Genomic DNA, 20,042 nt, shown 5'->3' on the forward strand with positions numbered 1-20,042 from the left:
TGCAACGCAGACGAGAGCGTTGAGTCTGAAGATGATTCATATTTCTGCTCTCGTGTCGTGGGATGAGTTTTGTTTTAAGTAACTGGTCTCATGATCCACTTTCACTTCAGCTGAGGTTCAAGAACGAATCGTTTCTGACACGAGAAACATCGTCAGTGTTGAAGTATTTGTACTTTAGATGTTAAAGTATTTACAGTTCTGCTGCTTTCCTCAGGTACAGAGATACTGTACAAACAAGACGTTCTCCAGCAGAGATGATCTCCTCAGGTTACTGTGACTCATGCAGGATCTCACTGTTTGAGCTCACAGAATGTGAATCCTAATTATTTTGGTTCTCGTTAATCTGCTTCAATGCACCTGGATGACCACACAGACTCACACCAAATGGAAATGTACCGAGGGATTTCTGTCTTTTCTCGTCGGCTGCATCGGCCGATGAACCCATTAAGGCTTGCAGGTGCAGACCTGTGCGGGCCTGCTGAGGGTGGAGTTCAGGTGGGGGTGAACAAAGCGCTGCAGGTCTCCTCATGCTTGAACTCACGGCTGCACAAGGATTCTGTGTTAAAGATGTCTGGAGTTTTCTGTCTGTCTGATGCACTTCAGGGAAACACACCTGAGGTTTTTTTCTGGAAAGCACACCTGAGGAGGACGGGCTCAGGGATTGCGTGTGTGTTTCCCAACACACACAGGAAAACTACAGCATTGCATAATGCTGTGTGTCATGAGTGCGTGTGACAGCCCATATATGGTAACACAGGTGTGACTGAAGGTGTGTATGTAACTGTGTGCAGAGACGGAGACACATCCAGAGAAGCATCAGCTCGATCCTCCGCAGAGCGAGCAGCAGAGTCACAAGAAGAAGAAGAAGAAGAAGAAGAATGCCTCATAGGACGGGACTGACGGACCACAGCAGGGACGGAAACAGGGCCGTGCTGCTGTCCGTCTCACACTTTGACCACGGCGTGAATCTCACGAGGAGACCTGGAGTCAGGGCGGACACCAAGAACCTCCACCGCACCCTCAGCAAACTGGGCTTCAAGGTGGACGTCCACACCGACCTGAGCAGCGACGAAATCTATGAGCTGTTCCTGAAAGGTACGTGACCACACACACACCGCTGCTGTACTGCGTGTACACAGAAATACACAGAGGAAGTACCATGTCTAACTGCATTCATCGTGTTACTGGACCTCCTTCTTCTGCTTTAGCTGCTGCTTCTCCTGAGCTCCAGGGCTCTTATGTAACGATGACAGATAAGAAATGAGTGGACGTGGTCTGAGCGTGGAGTTAATGTGCTGAACACTGATCCTGGACATGTTGTGACGTAAGAACACTCATTCAGGGCTTCATGTTTTTCATCCAAGTGGTCCTGATGAGTGTCGTGTTGGGTAGGCTGTTGTTCCACCATGAACCTGCAGAACGGCTGCAGTGCTCCTCATCAGAGGTTCTCCAAGTGTGTTGAACTCCGGAGGGATGATGAAGAACACACTTCCATTGGTGTTTAACCACCTACAGAACCCCTAAAATCCTCTAAAGGATCCTTTGAACCCTCTCATTAAACCTCTGAACGTCCTATAGAACCTGCTCAGTCTAAAACCACTAAGATCTCCTACATTACAAACAGAACGTCCTGCCTGACCACAACAGAACATCTTCAACAGCCATCAAAACTCCTAGACTACCCTAGAACTTCATCAGGAACAACTAAAACCTCCCCTGGAACGTTCTAAAAGACCTCTAGAACCTCCTCCTCATAGACTCCTCTGACCTGTTTAGGACATCAAAACTCCTAAAATACTGTAGAACCTCCTCACTGACCATTGGAACCTCCTAATAAATCCATTCAGTCTCATTTGTCTCAGTTACAAAAAAGACCTCAAAAACCTCCTGAATGAGCTCCAGAACCTCCTCAAAGACCACTAAACCCTCCTGTCAGTGAACCTGGACTCCGGTTCTTCCTTTGATCCACATCACGTTTTAGGTTTCTGGGACCTTTTTGTCTTCACTGACGTTCTGTCTTTATCTTTGGAATAAGAAGACGGACTGTGTGTGCTACTGTGTATCAGGACACACACACACACACACACACACACACACGCACGCACACACACATCAAACAAAGTTCATGCAGAGTTTTATGGCTGCTTATCACGAACATAAAACTGTGGAACCGTCACACTGACTGACTGACTCTCAGGTCACGTAATTGATTCTGATGGAGTCACATCGTCGTTGACCTTCAGACATCTTTGACAGAAAGTGAAACAAACTGAAAGGACTGCAAAGAAGTGTTAGCATGAGCTGTGTTAGCATGAGCTGTGTTAGCATGAGCTGATTTAACATGAGCTGTGTTAGCATGAGAGTTAGCAGGAGCTGTCAGAGCGCCTGAGGCTTCATGAGTAAACACTCTTCAGACTGACTGTCGTCTCACCTGAATACTTTAATGGTTGTGGAACAAACAGGTGTGTTTGCACACCTGTCGTGCTGAACGACATGTACCATCTGCTCAGTGACTAATGAAGACTGAAGGCTGTCATTAACTGAGCGTGTGTGTGTGTGCGTGTCCCGCAGAGAGCCGGCGGCCTGTGAAGGACTGTTTCCTGGCCGTCCTGTCGTCTCACGGGGAGGACGGCTGTGTGTTCGGAGCTGATGGGAAACCTGTCCTACTGTCCCGGATCTTCACGTGTTTTGACAACGAATACATGGAGAAGAAGGCCAAAGTGTTCCTCATACAGGTCAGCAGGACACACACACACACACACACACACACACACACACACACACACACACACACACACAGACTTGTGGAGTCTCCACGTACATTTGCTCAAGTCCTGCACTGTGTGTGTGTCTGCAGGCGTGTCGGGGACATGGTCTGGACAATGGCGTGGAGGTGGACTCAGCTGCTGACATCACAGAGAGCAGCGTCTCGCAGCATCTGTCTGTCCCCGTGGACACAGCTGTGATGTACGCCACGCCGCCAGGTAAACACCTGCGTCACTGTTTCTTCTTCTGTTCACTGACGTTCAAAGAGAAACTTTGGCCAGTTTATGAAGTAAACATGCCAAACGTACAGGAGCAGGTGGAGGAAGAGACCTCCACCTTCAGGTGCTGGAGGTGGTTTCAGTAAAGCTCTGAGGCGAAAGCAGTCAGACTATATTAATAACTGTCTGATGGATGGACAGAACCAATCAGCGTCTTGTGTTTAATCCCTGCCCCTCCCCTCAGGTTACGGAGCCTTCATGCACCCCCTCGGGTCCGTCTTCCTCCAGACCTTCTGCTCGTTGTTGAACGAAGAAGGAAACCGTAACCTGGAGCTGACCCGCCTGATGACCCGCCTCTCGCACAGAGTGGCCTACACCTTCCAGGCCAAAGGTCGTCTGCTGGGCGGAAAGAAGGAGATGCCGTGTCTCCTGACGCGAATGACCAGGGAGGTGTTCCCGTTCGCCGAGCCCGGGAAAGACGGCGGGGCCGCGGGGCTCTCGGCCACGTCGCTGCTCCGCGCCGACAGCACCAGATCACGGACGCCATCAATCAGTTAGAGCTCATGACTGCGTCACAAAAACAATAATTATCAGGAGGAATGTGGACGGACGAGAGGACCGAAGCCGTCAGACGCTGCAGAGAAACCTGTTTGTTCGACTTCCTGAGGAAAATCCAAAGACGTGATGAAGAAACGTTCTGCTGCAGATCGTCGTGAAGCTTCGTGTGGAGGTCAGCGTGGAGGATTTCAGGGATCTGCTGAGCGTTCAGTCACATTTAATGAGTGTTCACCCACCTGGACCCTTTAGAAGGAGCTCTTTACATCCACAGCCCGCCGTGTTTCTACAGGAGCCCAGACAGGACAAACCAGACTCTGCTGCTCCGTCACCTCTGAATCCTCCACCCTGACCTTTCATTCATTGATTTATTTGTATGTTATTAAAAAATGTTTTAACTTTGTCTTTTCCTGAAGCAGCACAACGCGCTCGCTGCACCCAGAAACACCTCCATCAGAAAAGAGCTACGCCTACGCAAAGGTGTAACTGGAGGAAGGAACATAGAACTGATCAGTCCAGAAAGGCCTCAGTCAATAGACGTCCATCACCTGTCTGACAGTCTGAGCAAACATCTTCATCACGGCTGCTGGAACGCAGCAGGAAGTCGAGACAATGAGGTGAAATACTTCAGTCTGTCTGCTGCAAGAGTCATGAGTTCATTCCAGGAATGATGAAAACCGAAAGTGGATCAGTCACACCTGTTATCTGAAACACTGGTGATATGACAGCGGAGAAAGTCACATGACCTCCTGCAACACAAACCCACTTCACTGCTGCTTTACTGTCTCACCTGCTGACTGATGACTTCAAGAGGCTGAACTTACTGGAAGTCAAAGGAGGAGCATGGTCACATGTTCGCTACCTTCTACTTCCTGTTTTTAGAAGATAAGATAAGGCTTTACTCTCTGGCACAGGGGCCACAGGGGGCCACAGGGGGCCACAGGGGCCCCGTGTCCCCGTGTCCCCTTTAAAGACTGTCATTATTTCAGTTGACGTTGTGCAGACTCCAGAATAAATGTGTGTTTATGACGTCATATTGTCCTTCACTCAAACATTAAGTCACAACACATACGAGGTTTTCCACACTGGACGTCACCTGACGTCTTCCTTTGCTCCCTCAAGGTCACTGGAGTTACCCAGAAACCCCTTTTCCTTTTTCTCGCTCCTGGAAGAGCTGAGCCGTCTGTGGCTGCTGCTCCGCCGCATGACAACATGAATACAATGAAATAAATTAAAGCAGAGGAACGTCTGTGATTTCATGATTTACTGTAAAACAGAATGAACAAAAGTGAAAGTGTGTCCTACCAAGTGTTTGGTATCACATAAAAATATACATGTAGTAGTTTAATACCTCAAACAATCAAAACACAGAGAATAAACTGAAGACTGCTGAAATCAGATCGTGTCAGAAAGGATCAGCAAACTCTCACCATCTGTTTTTGATGTTCACAGCGTCTGTTGGATCAGCATAAAACTGATTGAAGTCCGGGACTTGAGTAAATGTACTGAGTAAATGTACTGAATAAAGGTACTTGAGTAAATGTACTGAGTAAATGTACTGAATAAAGGTACTTGAGTAAATGTACTGAGTAAATGTACTGAATAAAGGTACTTGAGTAAATGTACTTCGTTACTTTCCTCCGCTGCACCAAAAGGTTTGCACAGGTGAGAAGAATCTAAGGTGTTATTTCCACGGCGGCCAGCAGGTGGCAGCTATGCGGGACGCAGTCAGATGAGTCCACAGGCTGACGCTAGAACTGACGTCATCAACATGCGACTCCAGTCGGCGGCAAACAGCCGCGCCTTGTTTGTGGTCTAAATGTTTTTGTTTTTTTTTACTGTGGAAGCGGCTGAATGAAGACATTTAACCGCCTTTAAAGCAGCACAGACACTTCCGGTTGCGTCTGTCAGATTCTGTGACGCAGGAACTTTGTTCGCAGGTCGAAACTCGGCTGAAAACAGGCGACGTGCTCTGAGACACACGTGGAAACTTCATGTTCAGCCTTTCAAGGTTTGTTGGGTTCGTTGGAAAGAAGCAGCGGCCGAGCAGCGTTTTAAAGATGTCCCGACAGAGCAAGAAGAACGGCGTACCGGACAGGTGAGCCGGAACCGACACCTTTCACCTGTTACAGTCACGAGAGCCTCGCTAACAGGCGCAGAGCTCGCTGCTTCACCGGGGGGGTGTCGTGTTCAGTGGCCGGGCATCGTGATACTGATTATTGATTGATTGATTGATTATCGGGTTTATCAGGGAGCAGACTCATGGCTGATCAATAATGATCCATCAAGTGTTCAAAGCCCAGAAATGTTTGATGGTGACACCGGATCGATACCTGAGAGCTGATCATGTGTTGGTTGATGTATTTAACAGTTTTGTCTTTGGTGTTTTGGGACGTTTCACATTTAAAAACCTCAAACGTTCCGTGATGAGCTGATGGACACTGAGGACAGTATTGATCATGTATCGATCGGCTCTATCACAGATCAAACAGCTCCAGTTTCTCAGACTCAGACCAACAATGTCTCTCAGTACTTCCTGTCGGCTCTCAGCTCAAAGCCCATTGGTCCTCACTGATGATGACGGTGTCATGGGGACTATTTTCAGCGGCGGATGAATCCACGTGTCTGCGGTGAGTGTGTGTTCAGTGTGAGCTCATACATTTGAAACGTGTTCTTCCTCGTCAGGTGGCTCGACTACACAGCTGTGGGGAAACGACTCGACGGGACGCGATTCGTCGCCTTCAAAGTGCCTCTGAAGGAGGTCGGTGCTTTGATTGACGCCTGTCCGTCACTTGTTGTGTTGAGGTCGAGGCCGCTGATCAGAGTCTGTGTGTTCTTTAGTCTTTGAACCGGAAGCTTCCGCGCTCGGACGTCTTCGGGTTCTGGGAGCTGCTGGACGCTTTGCACAAAGAACGCCAAGAGCTGGGTTTGATCATCGACCTGACCTTCACCACACGCTACTACAGGCTGCAGGTAGACAGGCGCACACACGCACGCACGCACGCACGCACGCACACACACACACTCACTCACTCACTCACTCACTCACTCACTCACACACACACTCACTCACTCACTCACACACACACACTCACACTCACTCACTCACTCACTCACACACACACACTCACACACACACTCACTCACACTCACTCACTCACTCACTCACTCACTCACTCACACACACACACTCACACACACACTCACTCACACTCACTCACTCACACACACACACTCACTCACTCACTCACTCACTCACTCACACACACACACACACACACTCACACACACACACACACACTCACTCACTCACTCACTCACTCACTCACACACACACACACTGCCTGTGTGTGTGTGCTCGCTCGCACGCACACACACACTCACTCACTCACTCACGCACGCACGCACGCACGCACGCACGCACACACACACACACACACTCACTCACTCACTCACTCACTCACTCACTCACACACACACACTCACACACACACTCACTCACACTCACTCACTCACACACACACACTCACTCACTCACTCACTCACTCACTCACACACACACACACACACACTCACACACACACACACACACACTCACTCACTCACTCACTCACTCACACACACACACACACACTGCCTGTGTGTGTGTGCTCGCTCACACGCACGCACACACACACACACACTCACTCACTCACGCACGCACGCACGCACGCACGCTCGCTCGCTCGCTCACTCACTCACACACACACACACACACTCACTCACTCACTCACACACGCACTCACGCACTCACTCACGCACGCACTCACGCACGCACGCACGCACGCTCGCTCGCTCACTCACTCACTCACTCACTCACTCACTCACTCACTCACTCACACACACACTGCCTGTGTGTGTGTGTGCTCGAACGCACGCACGCACGCACGCACGCACGCACGCACTCACGCACGCACGCACGCACGCACGCTCGCTCGCTCGCTCGCTCGCTCGCTCACTCACACACACACACTCACACACACACACACACACACTCACACACACACACACACACTCACTCACTCACTCACTCACTCACTCACTCACACACTCACTCACTCACTCACTCACGCACGCACGCTCGCTCGCTCGCTCACTCACTCACTCACTCACTCACAGTGCATATCTTAGTTTATATTATATGTCTGTGTGTGTGTGTGCGTGTGCGTGTGCGTGTGTGTGTGTGTGTGTGCGTGTGTGTGTGCGTGTGTGTGTGTGTGTGTGCGTGCGTGCAGGACGTCCCGGACTCTCTTCTGTTCGTGAAGATCTTCACGGCTGGTCACGAGGTTCCCGGTGACGACACGATCCTGAGCTTCAAACGCGCCGTACGAAGGTTTCTACGAGAAAACGGCGACAACGGTGAGAATCCTCCGCTGCCCGTCAGGAGGAGGCGTGGCTTCTGTCCCGTTAGTCGTGTTCGTTCGCTCGCTCGTCTGCGGCGCCTTCAGACGTGTCTCGGTGAGCAGCGGCCTCGAGGGCTTTTTTTGCCCTGAGTTTCGCCTTTCCGGCTTCATGCAGGAGCTGTGTGCAGCCTGCAGCCTGCAGACGGCACTCAGGGCTGAGAAACCTCTGATGTTCAATCAGACGATTACCTTTATTAGGTTCTAACTTGGTATCAGGTCTCTTGCTTCATCATATGATGAGTGAGGAAGACGATGTGAGCTGCAGCTGGTCGGCGTCTGTGTTCAGTCTGAAGGTTCAGGTGTGGTTTGTTTAGGAGTTTTGACCCTTTTCGTTCTGGTTCGTCTCCGTCGGCTCACGTTCAAACTCTGATGTGTCCATGAACTGTCCTTCCAGACAAGCTGATCGGAGTCCACTGCACTCACGGCCTGAATCGCACCGGCTACCTGATCTGCAGGTGAGTACAGAGTGAAGCCTGCAGGATGCTGGGACAGGTGTGGGCGGTGCTGAACAGCTGTGTGTGACCTGCAGGTATCTCATAGACGTTGATGGGATGGACCCTGAAGAGGCCGTAGAGCGTGAGTCCGACGCCGTCGCCTCTCATTTCCACGTGTTTCCGGCTCGTTGCTGAATGAAAGTAAAGCGGCTGAAATGTTTTGTTGTCAGTGTTCAGCTCGTCGCGGGGCCACGCCATCGAGAGGCAGAACTACCTGGACGACCTGCAGCGAGGACCCAAGAGGAGGTGAGCGGAGCGCCAGGTGTGACCGAAGCTGCAGAGTCTTCAGTGAAAGTCATTCAGCGCTCGCCTCTTCATCCACCTGCTAACAGCAGCTGCTAACCGCTAATTCACTGCTAATGATGCTAATGTGACAAAATGGAAACAAAAGAGTTAATGAACATTTTACTTCCTGTCTCCATGCAAAGCATGATGGGATCATTCGCTGCTTCTGTCTGACTGTGATGTTTGTTCGTCCTTGATGTGTGACACCAGTAACGAGGGGATGGAGGAGTCTGAGCAGGAGCCAATGAGAGGGCTCGCAGCTCGGCGGCCGTCGGACTGTGAGGGCAGGGAGGCGGGACGACCTCCCTTCAGCGACTCCTGGCACCGCAGGTCAGAGGAGCAGCGACCGTGAACGGACGCGTTCTCGCCGTTTACCTCCAGGTTCTGTCTGCTCTAACTTCCTGTCTTTGTTTCAGATCGCCCCCCCCCAGAGGAATAAACCACCGCTCGTATCACCACCATCCGCCCGACGGCCTTCTTCCCAGTCCGCCGTTACCGCCTCCGCCTCTGCTCTGCCCCCCCCGGCACCACCCGTACCGCTGGACCCCCCCTCACCCCGACAGTCAGTGGAGGAGACCCCCCCACACAGAGGACAGCCGGGGCAGGTATCCTCCAACGGAGCCGGCGTGGAGTCTGCCCCCCCGCTGGCAGGAGGACAGACGGAGACCTCCTCTTCCTCCTCCTCTTCTTCCTCTTCCTCCACCCCTCCCTCGCTACTCCACACGCTGGACCAGCGAGTCCAACGGCCACGACGGGCCTGAGGACGAGTGGTCCCGTCCCAGCACGAGACATCAGCACAGGTTCACGCACAGACGCTGAGTCAGCAGCTACGAGACCAGGTCCAGGTCCAGGTCCGAAGGTCTGAAGGTCTGAAGGTCTGAATGTGACAGAGGGTCAGCTGATCGCGGGCCTTTAAACTGACCTTAGATCAGAGCTGCAGGTTCACACTGAAGCTGATGATTATTCCCATTATTGATTATCTGGTGATTAGTTGTTGAAAAATGAAAATCTGAGACCGAAGCAACATTTGAACGTCTGACGGATCAAAGATTCATCGTCACGACGGAAGGAAATCCAACGATTCATCGAGTTTCAGAGCTGAGGCTCAAACGATCCGTTGATCAGTCGATCAGTTGATCTGTCGATCAGTTGATCCGTCGATCAGTCGATCGATGGACAAACGTCTGCAGCTCCTCTGATGGTCGATCGAGCTCCTCCATGTGAAGATGTTCTGCTCTTCTTTGAAGGCGTCGCCGAGGATTCTGGGAAGTTTCTGACGTGTAATCGATCGATGGAGGAAATAAGTGGCTGACTAATCAATAATGAAGATAACTGTTAGTTTCACCCTGAACTCACATCGACTGGGACGTGATCCCTCACCAGCTGTCAGAGCGCCGCTGTCAGACTGGGTTTACTGGTTTTAATGTGTGTGTGTGTGTCTCATGTGATCATGTCTCAGGTTTCACTCGTCTGTACAGATTTAATAAATCTTTGAATTCATGCTCTTCAGACTCGTCTGTTTGTCTGCAGGTCTTGTGTCTTGGTGTCTTCTGTGAGTGTCTCAGTGTCTCCTCAGTGTCTCAGTGTCTCCTCAGTCCGTGTCCAGACTCCGTAGAGCTGAGACTCGTTGTCTCTTCTGTCCTGTGTGACTGACAGACGCCTCAGAGACTCCTCCTGCTCTTTAGTATCAACTCATCACATTTAAACGTCGATGACGTCACTTCCACTCCACCTGTAGAAATCCTCCACGTACTTTCTGCCTGTAGGAGCTTCATCACGTTTCTTTGGGTTTTCAGCGCATTCGATGATCGAGCGTCCCCATCATGCAGGTGTGAGCACTGCGCATGCGCGGAGTCTGTCACGACTCGGACGGCGCTGCGGCTGCTGCAGGTGGAAACATGGCGATGAAGGCGCTCAGAGGGATGGTGAACGGGGCCATGAGCGAGCTGTCCTCGGCCGTCAGCGGGAGCAGAGGCCCGGCCGCCGCGCCGGCCGCCGCCGCCGCCTCCCGGGAGCACGTGATGGCCGTGAAGCGGGATTACATCTCCCAGCCGCGCCTCAGTGAGTGTGTGTGTGTGCAGAGATGAGCTGTGAAGATTCGCTGTTTCTTCAGGCTGATGTCACGTTTCACGGACTCTTGGTCATTTATGTGTTTGTTGATGGAAATTTTCGGTGGAATCTTTCCTGGTTTTCTGTCGTTTTCCGGCTGCGATGCTCCGCGTTCGCAGCCCCGCGCTGATCTGTGATCTGTGGTTTGACGCGTGGCCTCAGAGGGATGAAGTCAGACTTCACCTGCGAGCCGAGATGAAGCTGACAGGACGATTAGAGATGAGCAGGCTTTAGAAAAAACCTGAAGAGAAACAGCTAGTCTTCACACTGAGCAACGAGAAATGACCCACTGATTTATTGATTATCAGTCAGTCAGCCTATCGGTCAGGCTCACCTGTGCTCCAGGTGAGCCCTCTGCTGACTGTCTGTTTTCTGCGTCCTCAGCCTATAAGACGGTGTCCGGAGTCAACGGTCCGCTGGTGATTCTGGATCAGGTGAAGGTAAGAACGACGTCACGACTCACATCTTTACTCACCTTTTCTTCTTGTGAACCGACGATCACAGTCAATCCTCCTGAGGGAAAACATGAACTCAGACTTTCCACTCGTACCTGTACCTGTGTGCGGTCTGCTCACCTGTGACGTTCACTCGTGTCTCTGACCTGTCGCCTTAAACAGATGCAGGATAACCCAGCGGTGTGTTGACATGTTGTGGTTGTGATCAGGTTTTTGGACGATCCCTCTGATCTGCTGGTTAAACACCTGATCCTGGTTTCGAAGCCTGGGTCTGCTACCTGTGAACACCTGGTCCTGGTCTCTGATCAGTCTTTGTTGGTACAGAGACCTGGGTCCTGTGAGGATCCTGTTGCTCGTTGCTCATACCTGGACTGTGATAACAGCCGGATGCCAACGTGCAGGTGATCACACCTGTTCCTGTAACGAACGCTTCGCTCTCAGTTTCCCAGGTACGCCGAGATCGTCCACCTCACGCTGCCCGATGGGACCAGGAGGAGCGGCCAGGTGCTGGAGGTCACCGGCTCCAAAGCTGTGGTGCAGGTACGCTGATGTCGTCTCTGTTCACACGTTCATATCTCAGAGGATGAATCCACCTGACCAGGTCAGCATGACACACCTGAGCTGAGCTGGAGGCCCGACCATCAGTAACCCTGTGCGTTTGATCCTCTCCGCTCAGTGACAGCGAGCGTCTGCAGACTGCTCTCAGATCAGCTGTGTCGCCCGGACTGACAGCAGAAGTCAGGTAGCTGCAGCACTAATGATGCTTCCTGTTCTGTCTGTGCACGCTGCCCCCTGCAGGTGTTTGAGGGGACTTCAGGTATCGACGCCAAGAAGACCAGCTGTGAGTTTACAGGAGACATCTTACGGACGCCCGTCTCTGAGGACATGCTGGGTAGGACGCAGTAAACACGTCACACTCCTTCAGGTCCAAACTGAGGCGACTTCAGCTTTACTGCACTCATGTTCACCTGTGCGTGCGTGTGTGTGTGCGCGCGCGCGCGTTTGTGTGTGTGCGTGCGTGTGCGTGTGTGCGTGCGTGCGCAGGTCGTGTGTTTAATGGATCCGGGAAACCCATCGACAGAGGACCAGCAGTCCTGGCTGAAGACTTCCTGGACATCATGGGTATGTTCCTGCTGGATTTACCACGTTTACTACTACAGTACTACATTTCAGTTTTGAAGTACTTTGCACGGAGCGGACTGCAGGGCTGGAGATGAACATGTACTCAGAAAAAAAGTTTAATTCAACTCAGTTTTATTTATGAAGCACCAAATGACACCAGACAGGAACCAAACAGTGTGTGAACATGTAGTGAAGAACAAACAGAAGATGAACAACAACCTGAAGGCGTCCAGTAAGGACAGAACAATGACTGACAGCTGGTGCCACCTGCACAGGTGTGACCTCTCTCTGATCCTGATCGCAGGTCAGCCAATAAACCCGCAGTGTCGGATCTACCCCGAGGAGATGATCCAGACCGGCATCTCGGCCATCGACGGCATGAACAGCATCGCCAGAGGGCAGAAGATCCCCATCTTCTCTGCTGCAGGGCTGCCACACAATGAGGTGAACGCACACACACACGCACACACACACACACACACACACACACACAGAGTGAAGTCATGTTCTGTCCTCTCTGCTGAGTCTCAGATTTGATTCATTAACTTTATTGATTTTCTTTAATTTGTCTGATTTAATGAACATAAAACACTTCTGAGGTTGATCAGAGGTGCAGGAAGTATTCAGACCCTTTACTGCAGTACAAGTACTGATACCACACTGTACAAATACTTTGTTTAGTCCAAAGCTGCACATTATTACAAACACATTCAAAGATCAAACATCAGCTGATTCCACAGCAGAGATCAATGAAACCATTGAAACAACAGGTGATCATTGATCTTCTGTCAGTCAGCTGACTGATTAATGGACCAATCGTTTCAGCTGTACTTGTACTGTTTAATTTCTAACATATTTTTTAAACCTTTCATGTCTTGTGTGTGAAAGTCTCCATTAGTACCTACAGCTGTCAGAGAGACGCAGTGCAGTAAAAACTACAGTATTTCCCTCTGAGATGTAGTACAGGAGCAGCAGAAAGTACCTCATGCTTGTACAGTACCTGTGTAAATGTACCTGCTGACGTTCGTCTGATGCTCACTCGTCAGATCGCCGCTCAGATCTGTCGGCAGGCAGGTTTGGTGAAGAAGTCCAAAGACGTGATGGACTACAGCGAGGACAACTTCGCCATCGTGTTCGCCGCCATGGGGGTGAGAACGTCTCATTACTAGAGCGAGCTTAGCCAGCTACCAGTTAGCGTGTAGCATGGAGCAGGTGGAGCATTTAGCAGCTGAAGAGCAGATATCTCCGTCAGGAGGTGGAGGAGACCCAAACAGCTAGAAGAGAGAGAAGACTGACTGATGGTCACAGCAGACTGTTTACCTCACCTTTAGCTTTTAGGATCGTTCTTTGTTTCGTTTGATGAAGAGGAGAAAAAAACTTTGAGCTAGCAGGTTTGCTAACTGCTGCTAACGTCATGATGTCATTCTGGTCGTATTTCACGATTGATACAGTTTAAATGAATAAAAACAGAAGTGTGGGAATTTCTGAATGAAAGCTTTGGCTGTGGGATCGAGACGTGAGCAGGAAGCGTGAGAATGGAGGTCGGACTGAAGGATAGGAGAACGTTCATGAAGGGGAGTCGACGGCGCGACGACGGCGTGACCGCGGGAATGAGCTGAGCCGTGAAAACTGAACATTCAGCACCTCCCTCAAAGGGATTCACGCTTTCTCTTCTTCCACCAGGTCAACATGGAGACCGCCAGGTTCTTCAAGTCGGACTTCGAGGAGAACGGTTCTATGGACAACGTGTGTTTGTTCCTCAACCTCGCCAACGACCCCACGTATGTCTGATCTTTAACCTCTGACTGTTGGAAACAGACTCTGATGCCCACGCCTCCAGTTAAAAACGTGTCTGTAAATATGTTAATCGTCACCTTGAAACGAGGCCGTGGACAGATGTGCTGCACTTCTTCTTAACTGCCCTGAGGGCGTTTGCACATGAGCGAGTTTTGGGAGTCACATGTCAGATCAGCTGACGTTGATCAGGGTTTGTGATGTTTACGTCGGAACATGTTGACATGCAGTCAAACAAAGACGAAGGCAGGAAGAGGCTAAACGTCCTTCTCTTCGCAGCATCGAGCGAATCATCACGCCTCGTTTGGCTCTGACATCAGCAGAGTATCTGGCCTATCAGTGTGAGAAGCACGTCCTCGTCATCCTCACTGATATGAGCTCCTACGCAGAGGCTCTCCGGGAGGTCAGCCGCGCCTTCGCTGCATTCATTCTGGAATGACTTCAGGAAATTGGAAAATAAATTGTGTATTGACTCACCTGTGTGTGCGTCTCAGGTGTCTGCAGCCAGAGAGGAGGTGCCGGGCCGGCGAGGCTTCCCCGGTTACATGTACACCGACTTGGCCACCATCTACGAGAGAGCCGGCAGGGTGGAGGGACGTAACGGCTCCATCACGCAGATCCCCATCCTCACCATGCCCAACGACGGTACTCGTCCTCCGCCGCCAGCTCGTCATGCTAAACGCTGCGGCGCCGTTCTGACAGTGTGTTCTCGTGTCTCGCAGACATCACTCATCCTATTCCTGACCTGACCGGTTACATCACGGAGGGACAAATCTATGTGGACAGACAGCTTCACAACAGACAGGTAACCAAGAGCAGCGCCACGGCTCCCTTCAGGTACTGTGGAAGGTCCCGGAAAGGTGTGGAGTCACATGACCATTCATCAGTCTGATGACGTCAGACTCACAAAGTCGACTTGTTGATCTCGACTTGGGACCTGACCCAGGACGTCCCTTCACGTCAGGTCACTGATTGGCTGCTGATAACTGACTGACCTGTTGATTATTAATTGGTAAAAAGAAAAAAAGCTACATTTTATTTCCCGCGTCCCAAAAAACAAAACTTATTCCTCGTCTTATCGTACAAATCTCTTGACAATGAAAGATTTAAATAAATGCAGATGTGCTGAGAAGAAAAGTTTTGTTTGCAGTCACATGACGTCAAATCCAGACGGAGGGCAGGAAGTGAAAACTGCGACGTACGAGATGAAGGAACGTTCTTACTGAGCTGGTTTAGATGAGATTAATTAAGGTCCAATCAGAAAATCAGAATGTTGCTGAATGTTGACGTTTACGTTACGGTTGTTTGCTCGCAAAGGTCCGCTGAAACGCCGCTAAAGACCAGGATCGTCTCAAAGAAAGACAGCGTACGTTTGACGTTCAGATGTCGTGTGTGAAACCGTTAACGCTGATTTAAGTGTTTGTCGTGTTGCTTTTAGCTGTTACTTTAAATCTGTCACCATAGATCTAAAACAATAGCTACACAATAACAAATGTGACACCATTTCCACCATTAACCGACATTTCTTCCACTGGTTTTCAGCCAATGTCTCGATTTTTCACTGTTACGAACATCGTTTGGTGCTCGTTAAAAGCTCCTCGTGGTTTGATCGACTAAGCGACCAGAACATCAGCATCCTGAGTGTGTTGTAGTGCTTCCTGTGCAGAAAATCACTTCCTGCCCTCCATCTGCCAACAGCCTATAACAGATTCCCTTCAGGTGGCCTCAGATCTATTTTCAGCTGATTGGGTCACATGACACGCTGCCGCTCTGCTCTGTTTACATGAACAACAACCAACAAGCTCGAGTGTCAAATGAGATGATGAGATTGTTGTTGATACCTTCTCACCGATCATCGATCACTGATCCTCGATCACTGATCATCGATCATCGATCACTGATCACTGATCCTCGATCACCGATCATCGATCACTGATCCTCGATCACTGATCATCGATCATTGATCACTGATCACTGATCCTCGATCACCGATCATCGATCACTGATCCACGATCACTGATCATCGATCATCGATCACTGATCACTGATCATCGATCACTGATCACTGATCATTGATCACGTCCTCTCCTCAGATCTATCCTCCCATCAACGTGCTGCCGTCTCTCTCCCGTCTCATGAAATCCGCCATCGGCGAGGGGATGACCCGCAGAGACCACTCTGATGTCTCCAACCAGCTGGTGAGTTCACGCACACACTTCCTGCTTCACACTGCACATGCTCGCTGCCTTCATCTTGTTCTGAGAGCGTGTGTGCGTGCGTGTGTGCGTGCAGTATGCGTGTTATGCCATAGGGAAGGACGTCCAGGCCATGAAGGCGGTGGTGGGCGAGGAGGCTCTGACAGCTGATGACCTGCTCTATCTGGAGTTCCTGGCCAAATTTGAGAAAAACTTCATCTCCCAAGGTGCACTGGGGCAGATCGCTCAGTCACACTGTAGAACTGATGAATGTGCAGCAGTTTTAATCCAGACACTGAAGGTGATGTTTGGAAAAAGAGACAGCAGCAGTGGAACGTAACTGAGTACATTTACTAAAGTACTGTCCTGAAGTACACTTGCACAGTACTTACAGTACTACTGGAAACTATTCTGATCATCGTTTTTCATATTAAAACATTTGCTGATTTTCCTTTTAGTGTTAAACTGGATTCTCTGTGGTTTAAAAAGCTCTTTAAAAGTGTCCGGTTGGATCTGTTGATATTCACCTGTGTGTGTGTGTGTGTGTGTGTGTGTGTGTGTGTGTGTGTGCGTCCAGGTGCCTACGAGAACAGGAGTGTGTTTGAGACTCTGGACATCGGATGGCAGCTCATGAGGATCTTCCCCAAAGAGATGCTGAAGAGGATCCCTCAGAGCACGCTGGCCGACTTTTACCCCCGAGAGGCCAAACACTAAGCGAACGCTCATCTGTCTCCGCCGCCGCCTCCATCCGTCTCGGCGAGCTCTTGCTGCGTACATACAGTAACGTGTTGTGCCGTCACGTGATGCTGAAACCGTCCCGACGCTCGTGAGTCATGTGACCTCGACGACACGCCGCTCCTGCTTCAACCGCCGCCGGGAAAACGCTCAGACGTGTGTGTGTGTGTTTACAGAGTGAATGTGAAGAGTGCAGGTCGATGTTGTTGATGTGTGTCGATGATGATGATGATGATGATGATGATGATGATGATGATGATGACGACATTTTAATTATTGTTTCATGCCTGAAATTAACAAATAAATACAAAGTCCCAAAATATGGAAAACAGGTTCAGGTTCATTAGTGAGCTGTGGTCAGAGTCAGGCTAGCTGTTAGCCCCGCTTCCAGTCTTCATGCTAAGCTAACTGGCTGCTTCTCTCATGACCGGAGAATCAACAATAAATAAAATGAAGGCGTTCAGGCACCTGTTCAGCCAACACTCTGTCTACAGAGTCACCTGAGGCAACCTTCAGAGCTCAATGTCAGGTGTGTGCGCTCATTAAAGTGTTTTCTTTTGGCGGGGTCTGCACACACTTCCTGTCCTTGTCCGCGCCACACGACGGCGACACTTTGACGCGCTGTCATGTCCCGCCGTGAGGTTCAAGGCCTTTAGGGAGGAATGTGATCTCTGCACTGACACAAGCTTTGATGCACTTTTGAGGAAAGTCACGAGTAATTTAACGACGACGACGATGATGATGATGATGATGACGATGATGATGCTGATGATGCTGATGATGATGATGATGATGACGATGATGATGACGATGATGATGGTGATGATGATGACGATGACGACGATGATGATGATGATGATGACGATGATGATGATGATGACGATGATGATGATGATGACGATGATGATGACGATGATGATGCTGATGATGATGACGATGACGACGATGATGATGATGATGATGACGATGATGATGCTGATGATGATGACGATGATGATGATGATGACGATGATGATGATGATGCTGATGATGATGATGATGACGATGATGATGCTGATGATGATGATGATGACGATGATGATGCTGATGATGACGATGATGATGATGATGATGACGATGATGATGCTGATGACGATGATGACGATGATGATGCTGATGATGATGATGCTGATGATGATGCTGATGATGATGATGATGATGATGACGATGATGATGATGCTGATGATGATGATGATGATGATGATGCTGATGATGATGCTGATGATGACGATGATGATGATGATGATGACGATGATGATGATGCTGTGAGGAAGCTGTGGCTCAGACGAACGTCCCTTCAGTCCTTTACTGTTCGATGTTGTTGTGGTTTCTTGAAACTCGGGCTGTGCTCCTGCTGACTGCTCCGTGTGTCTCTGCTCAGCTCGAAGTGTCTGACGTGTCTCCGTTGGACACGTTGTCCTCATTGACTGCATGTTAATCAGCCTGCATGCACTGAATGTTCCTGTTTGTGCCTCGAGGATCGTGAAATAAAGCTGCCGTCTCTCATCCTCTCTGGCCTCGTGTGGTGAATATCAGCCTCTGTCAGCAGGTTTGTCCTGATGCTGTTCATATTTACTGATCAGTCTCGTTCATTAGAAACAGACAAAGCTCCTTTTTACAGTATTAAAACTTATTAAACTCTTAAATCTGCACTTATCAACAGCACAGCTGGATGACAGAGATGAGATGACGTTGGTGTTGGCCTCAGGATGAACTCTGATAACTTCACTGACCTCTGACTGTTCATCTCGCGCCATCGTCAGGCCAACACGTCAATCTGTCTCTGTCAGTGATTGGTTTATGACCACCTGCAGACAATCCCATCAGCCTCAGCTGGGCTTTATGTTTAGTGTTAATCAGCACAGTTAGCGTGCTAACATGCTAAACTAACATAATGAACATGGTAAACATCTGAACGTTAGCATTGTGACTGAAGGCGCCCAAAAAGCGTCGGCGTCAACACAACTTAAATACACAGCTGCTGTGGCTAAATGACGCTAGCTTTAGATACTGGCTAGCTTTAGATACTGGCTAGCTTTAGATACTGGCTAGCTTAGCTTTAGCTAACTTAGTTTTATGAATCCTCAGACTAATCAAAATGAATAAAAATGGCTTAAATATACTCAAGTACTGTTGTAGGAGCAGGGATGTGTTTTCTCACCTTGTCACGGTGTGTGGGCATGTCCATGTGGAGGTGTGGCTGGCTGTGAGTGTCACTGGGGCAGAGTGATTGCTTGATTGATATCACCTGCACCGACCTGGGATCAGTTTGTTAGTTGCAGGGTGAGGGTGAGGCATGGTGCCTACATGTCTGTTGAGCGCAAAGGCTGTTCACCATCCAAAGGTCCAGTGATGCAGTTACATCTGCATATCGTGTGAGGTCGAAGTTTGATTTTACTGAAAGGGTCAATAAACACCCTTGAACAGCAGCAATGGCTTCATGTTTTCTCGGACTCAGCGTGTCGGACAGATCCCTGCCTTCTCCCTCAGTGACTAATTAAAAGTTGATAGTCACAGTACAATTGTATCTGAGTATTTTCTCTTACTTTGTACTTGTATTCCACCACATGTTGGAGGGAAATGTACTTTTTACTGAACTACATGTATTTAGCAGCTTTAGTTACTCTGCAGATTAAAAATACTGAATAGAAACAACAAATAAATACTGTGTTCTTGTTATTTATGATAAAACTCTGAAACGTTTACGAGCTTCCCAGCAGGAGAAGGACGCCAACGATGACGTCTTACAGAGGATCAATGGAGGAAAAAACCTCCAAATATTTCTGTGGTTTTTAAATCTCACCTCCATCATCATCAATGAATTCTTTTTTCT

General features: G+C 49.7%; 3 protein-coding genes across 3 annotated transcripts; all 3 read left to right on the forward strand.

Moving 5' to 3' along the window:
• Positions 1 to 759: 759 nt before the first annotated feature.
• On the forward strand, positions 760 to 4,274 carry casp17 (caspase 17, apoptosis-related cysteine peptidase). Its single transcript, XM_076758826.1, has 4 exons — positions 760 to 1,095; positions 2,572 to 2,735; positions 2,858 to 2,984; positions 3,229 to 4,274. Exons 1-4 carry the CDS (start codon positions 879 to 881, stop codon positions 3,540 to 3,542), a joined length of 822 nt encoding a protein of 273 aa, XP_076614941.1. The 5' UTR covers positions 760 to 878; the 3' UTR covers positions 3,543 to 4,274.
• Positions 4,275 to 5,298: 1,024 nt separating this feature from the next.
• On the forward strand, positions 5,299 to 10,350 carry dusp11 (dual specificity phosphatase 11 (RNA/RNP complex 1-interacting)). Its single transcript, XM_076758825.1, has 9 exons — positions 5,299 to 5,637; positions 6,225 to 6,300; positions 6,381 to 6,512; positions 7,814 to 7,937; positions 8,376 to 8,436; positions 8,511 to 8,557; positions 8,646 to 8,721; positions 8,971 to 9,090; positions 9,177 to 10,350. The coding sequence occupies exons 1-9, from the start codon at positions 5,534 to 5,536 to the stop codon at positions 9,577 to 9,579; spliced, it is 1,143 nt and encodes a 380-aa protein (XP_076614940.1). The 5' UTR covers positions 5,299 to 5,533; the 3' UTR covers positions 9,580 to 10,350.
• A 212-nt stretch (positions 10,351 to 10,562) lies between these two features.
• Positions 10,563 to 18,717, forward strand: atp6v1b2 (ATPase H+ transporting V1 subunit B2). Its single transcript, XM_076757688.1, has 14 exons — positions 10,563 to 10,821; positions 11,254 to 11,309; positions 11,766 to 11,864; positions 12,123 to 12,216; positions 12,369 to 12,446; positions 12,751 to 12,890; positions 13,493 to 13,594; positions 14,130 to 14,227; positions 14,520 to 14,643; positions 14,735 to 14,885; positions 14,963 to 15,045; positions 16,334 to 16,438; positions 16,533 to 16,662; positions 17,013 to 18,717. The coding sequence occupies exons 1-14, from the start codon at positions 10,605 to 10,607 to the stop codon at positions 17,147 to 17,149; spliced, it is 1,614 nt and encodes a 537-aa protein (XP_076613803.1). The 5' UTR covers positions 10,563 to 10,604; the 3' UTR covers positions 17,150 to 18,717.
• The last annotated feature ends 1,325 nt before the right edge of the window (positions 18,718 to 20,042 follow it).

This window comes from Chaetodon auriga, chromosome 19, assembly GCF_051107435.1.
Source record: "Chaetodon auriga isolate fChaAug3 chromosome 19, fChaAug3.hap1, whole genome shotgun sequence".
NCBI lineage: Eukaryota > Metazoa > Chordata > Actinopteri > Chaetodontiformes > Chaetodontidae > Chaetodon > Chaetodon auriga.

Coding starts and splice junctions, on each gene's coding strand:
- casp17 (XM_076758826.1), top strand. CDS start 879: ATGCCTCATAGGACGGGACTGACGGACCACAGCAGGGACGGAAACAGG. Junction 2,736..2,857: donor CCAAAGTGTTCCTCATACAG/GTCAGCAGGACA, acceptor GTGTGTCTGCAG/GCGTGTCGGGGACATGGTCT. Junction 2,985..3,228: donor GATGTACGCCACGCCGCCAG/GTAAACACCTGC, acceptor CCCTCCCCTCAG/GTTACGGAGCCTTCATGCAC.
- dusp11 (XM_076758825.1), top strand. CDS start 5,534: ATGTTCAGCCTTTCAAGGTTTGTTGGGTTCGTTGGAAAGAAGCAGCGG. Junction 6,301..6,380: donor TCAAAGTGCCTCTGAAGGAG/GTCGGTGCTTTG, acceptor TGTGTTCTTTAG/TCTTTGAACCGGAAGCTTCC. Junction 7,938..8,375: donor ACGAGAAAACGGCGACAACG/GTGAGAATCCTC, acceptor CTGTCCTTCCAG/ACAAGCTGATCGGAGTCCAC.
- atp6v1b2 (XM_076757688.1), top strand. CDS start 10,605: ATGCGCGGAGTCTGTCACGACTCGGACGGCGCTGCGGCTGCTGCAGGT. Junction 15,046..16,333: donor GACAGCTTCACAACAGACAG/GTAACCAAGAGC, acceptor TCCTCTCCTCAG/ATCTATCCTCCCATCAACGT. Junction 16,663..17,012: donor GAAAAACTTCATCTCCCAAG/GTGCACTGGGGC, acceptor GTGTGCGTCCAG/GTGCCTACGAGAACAGGAGT.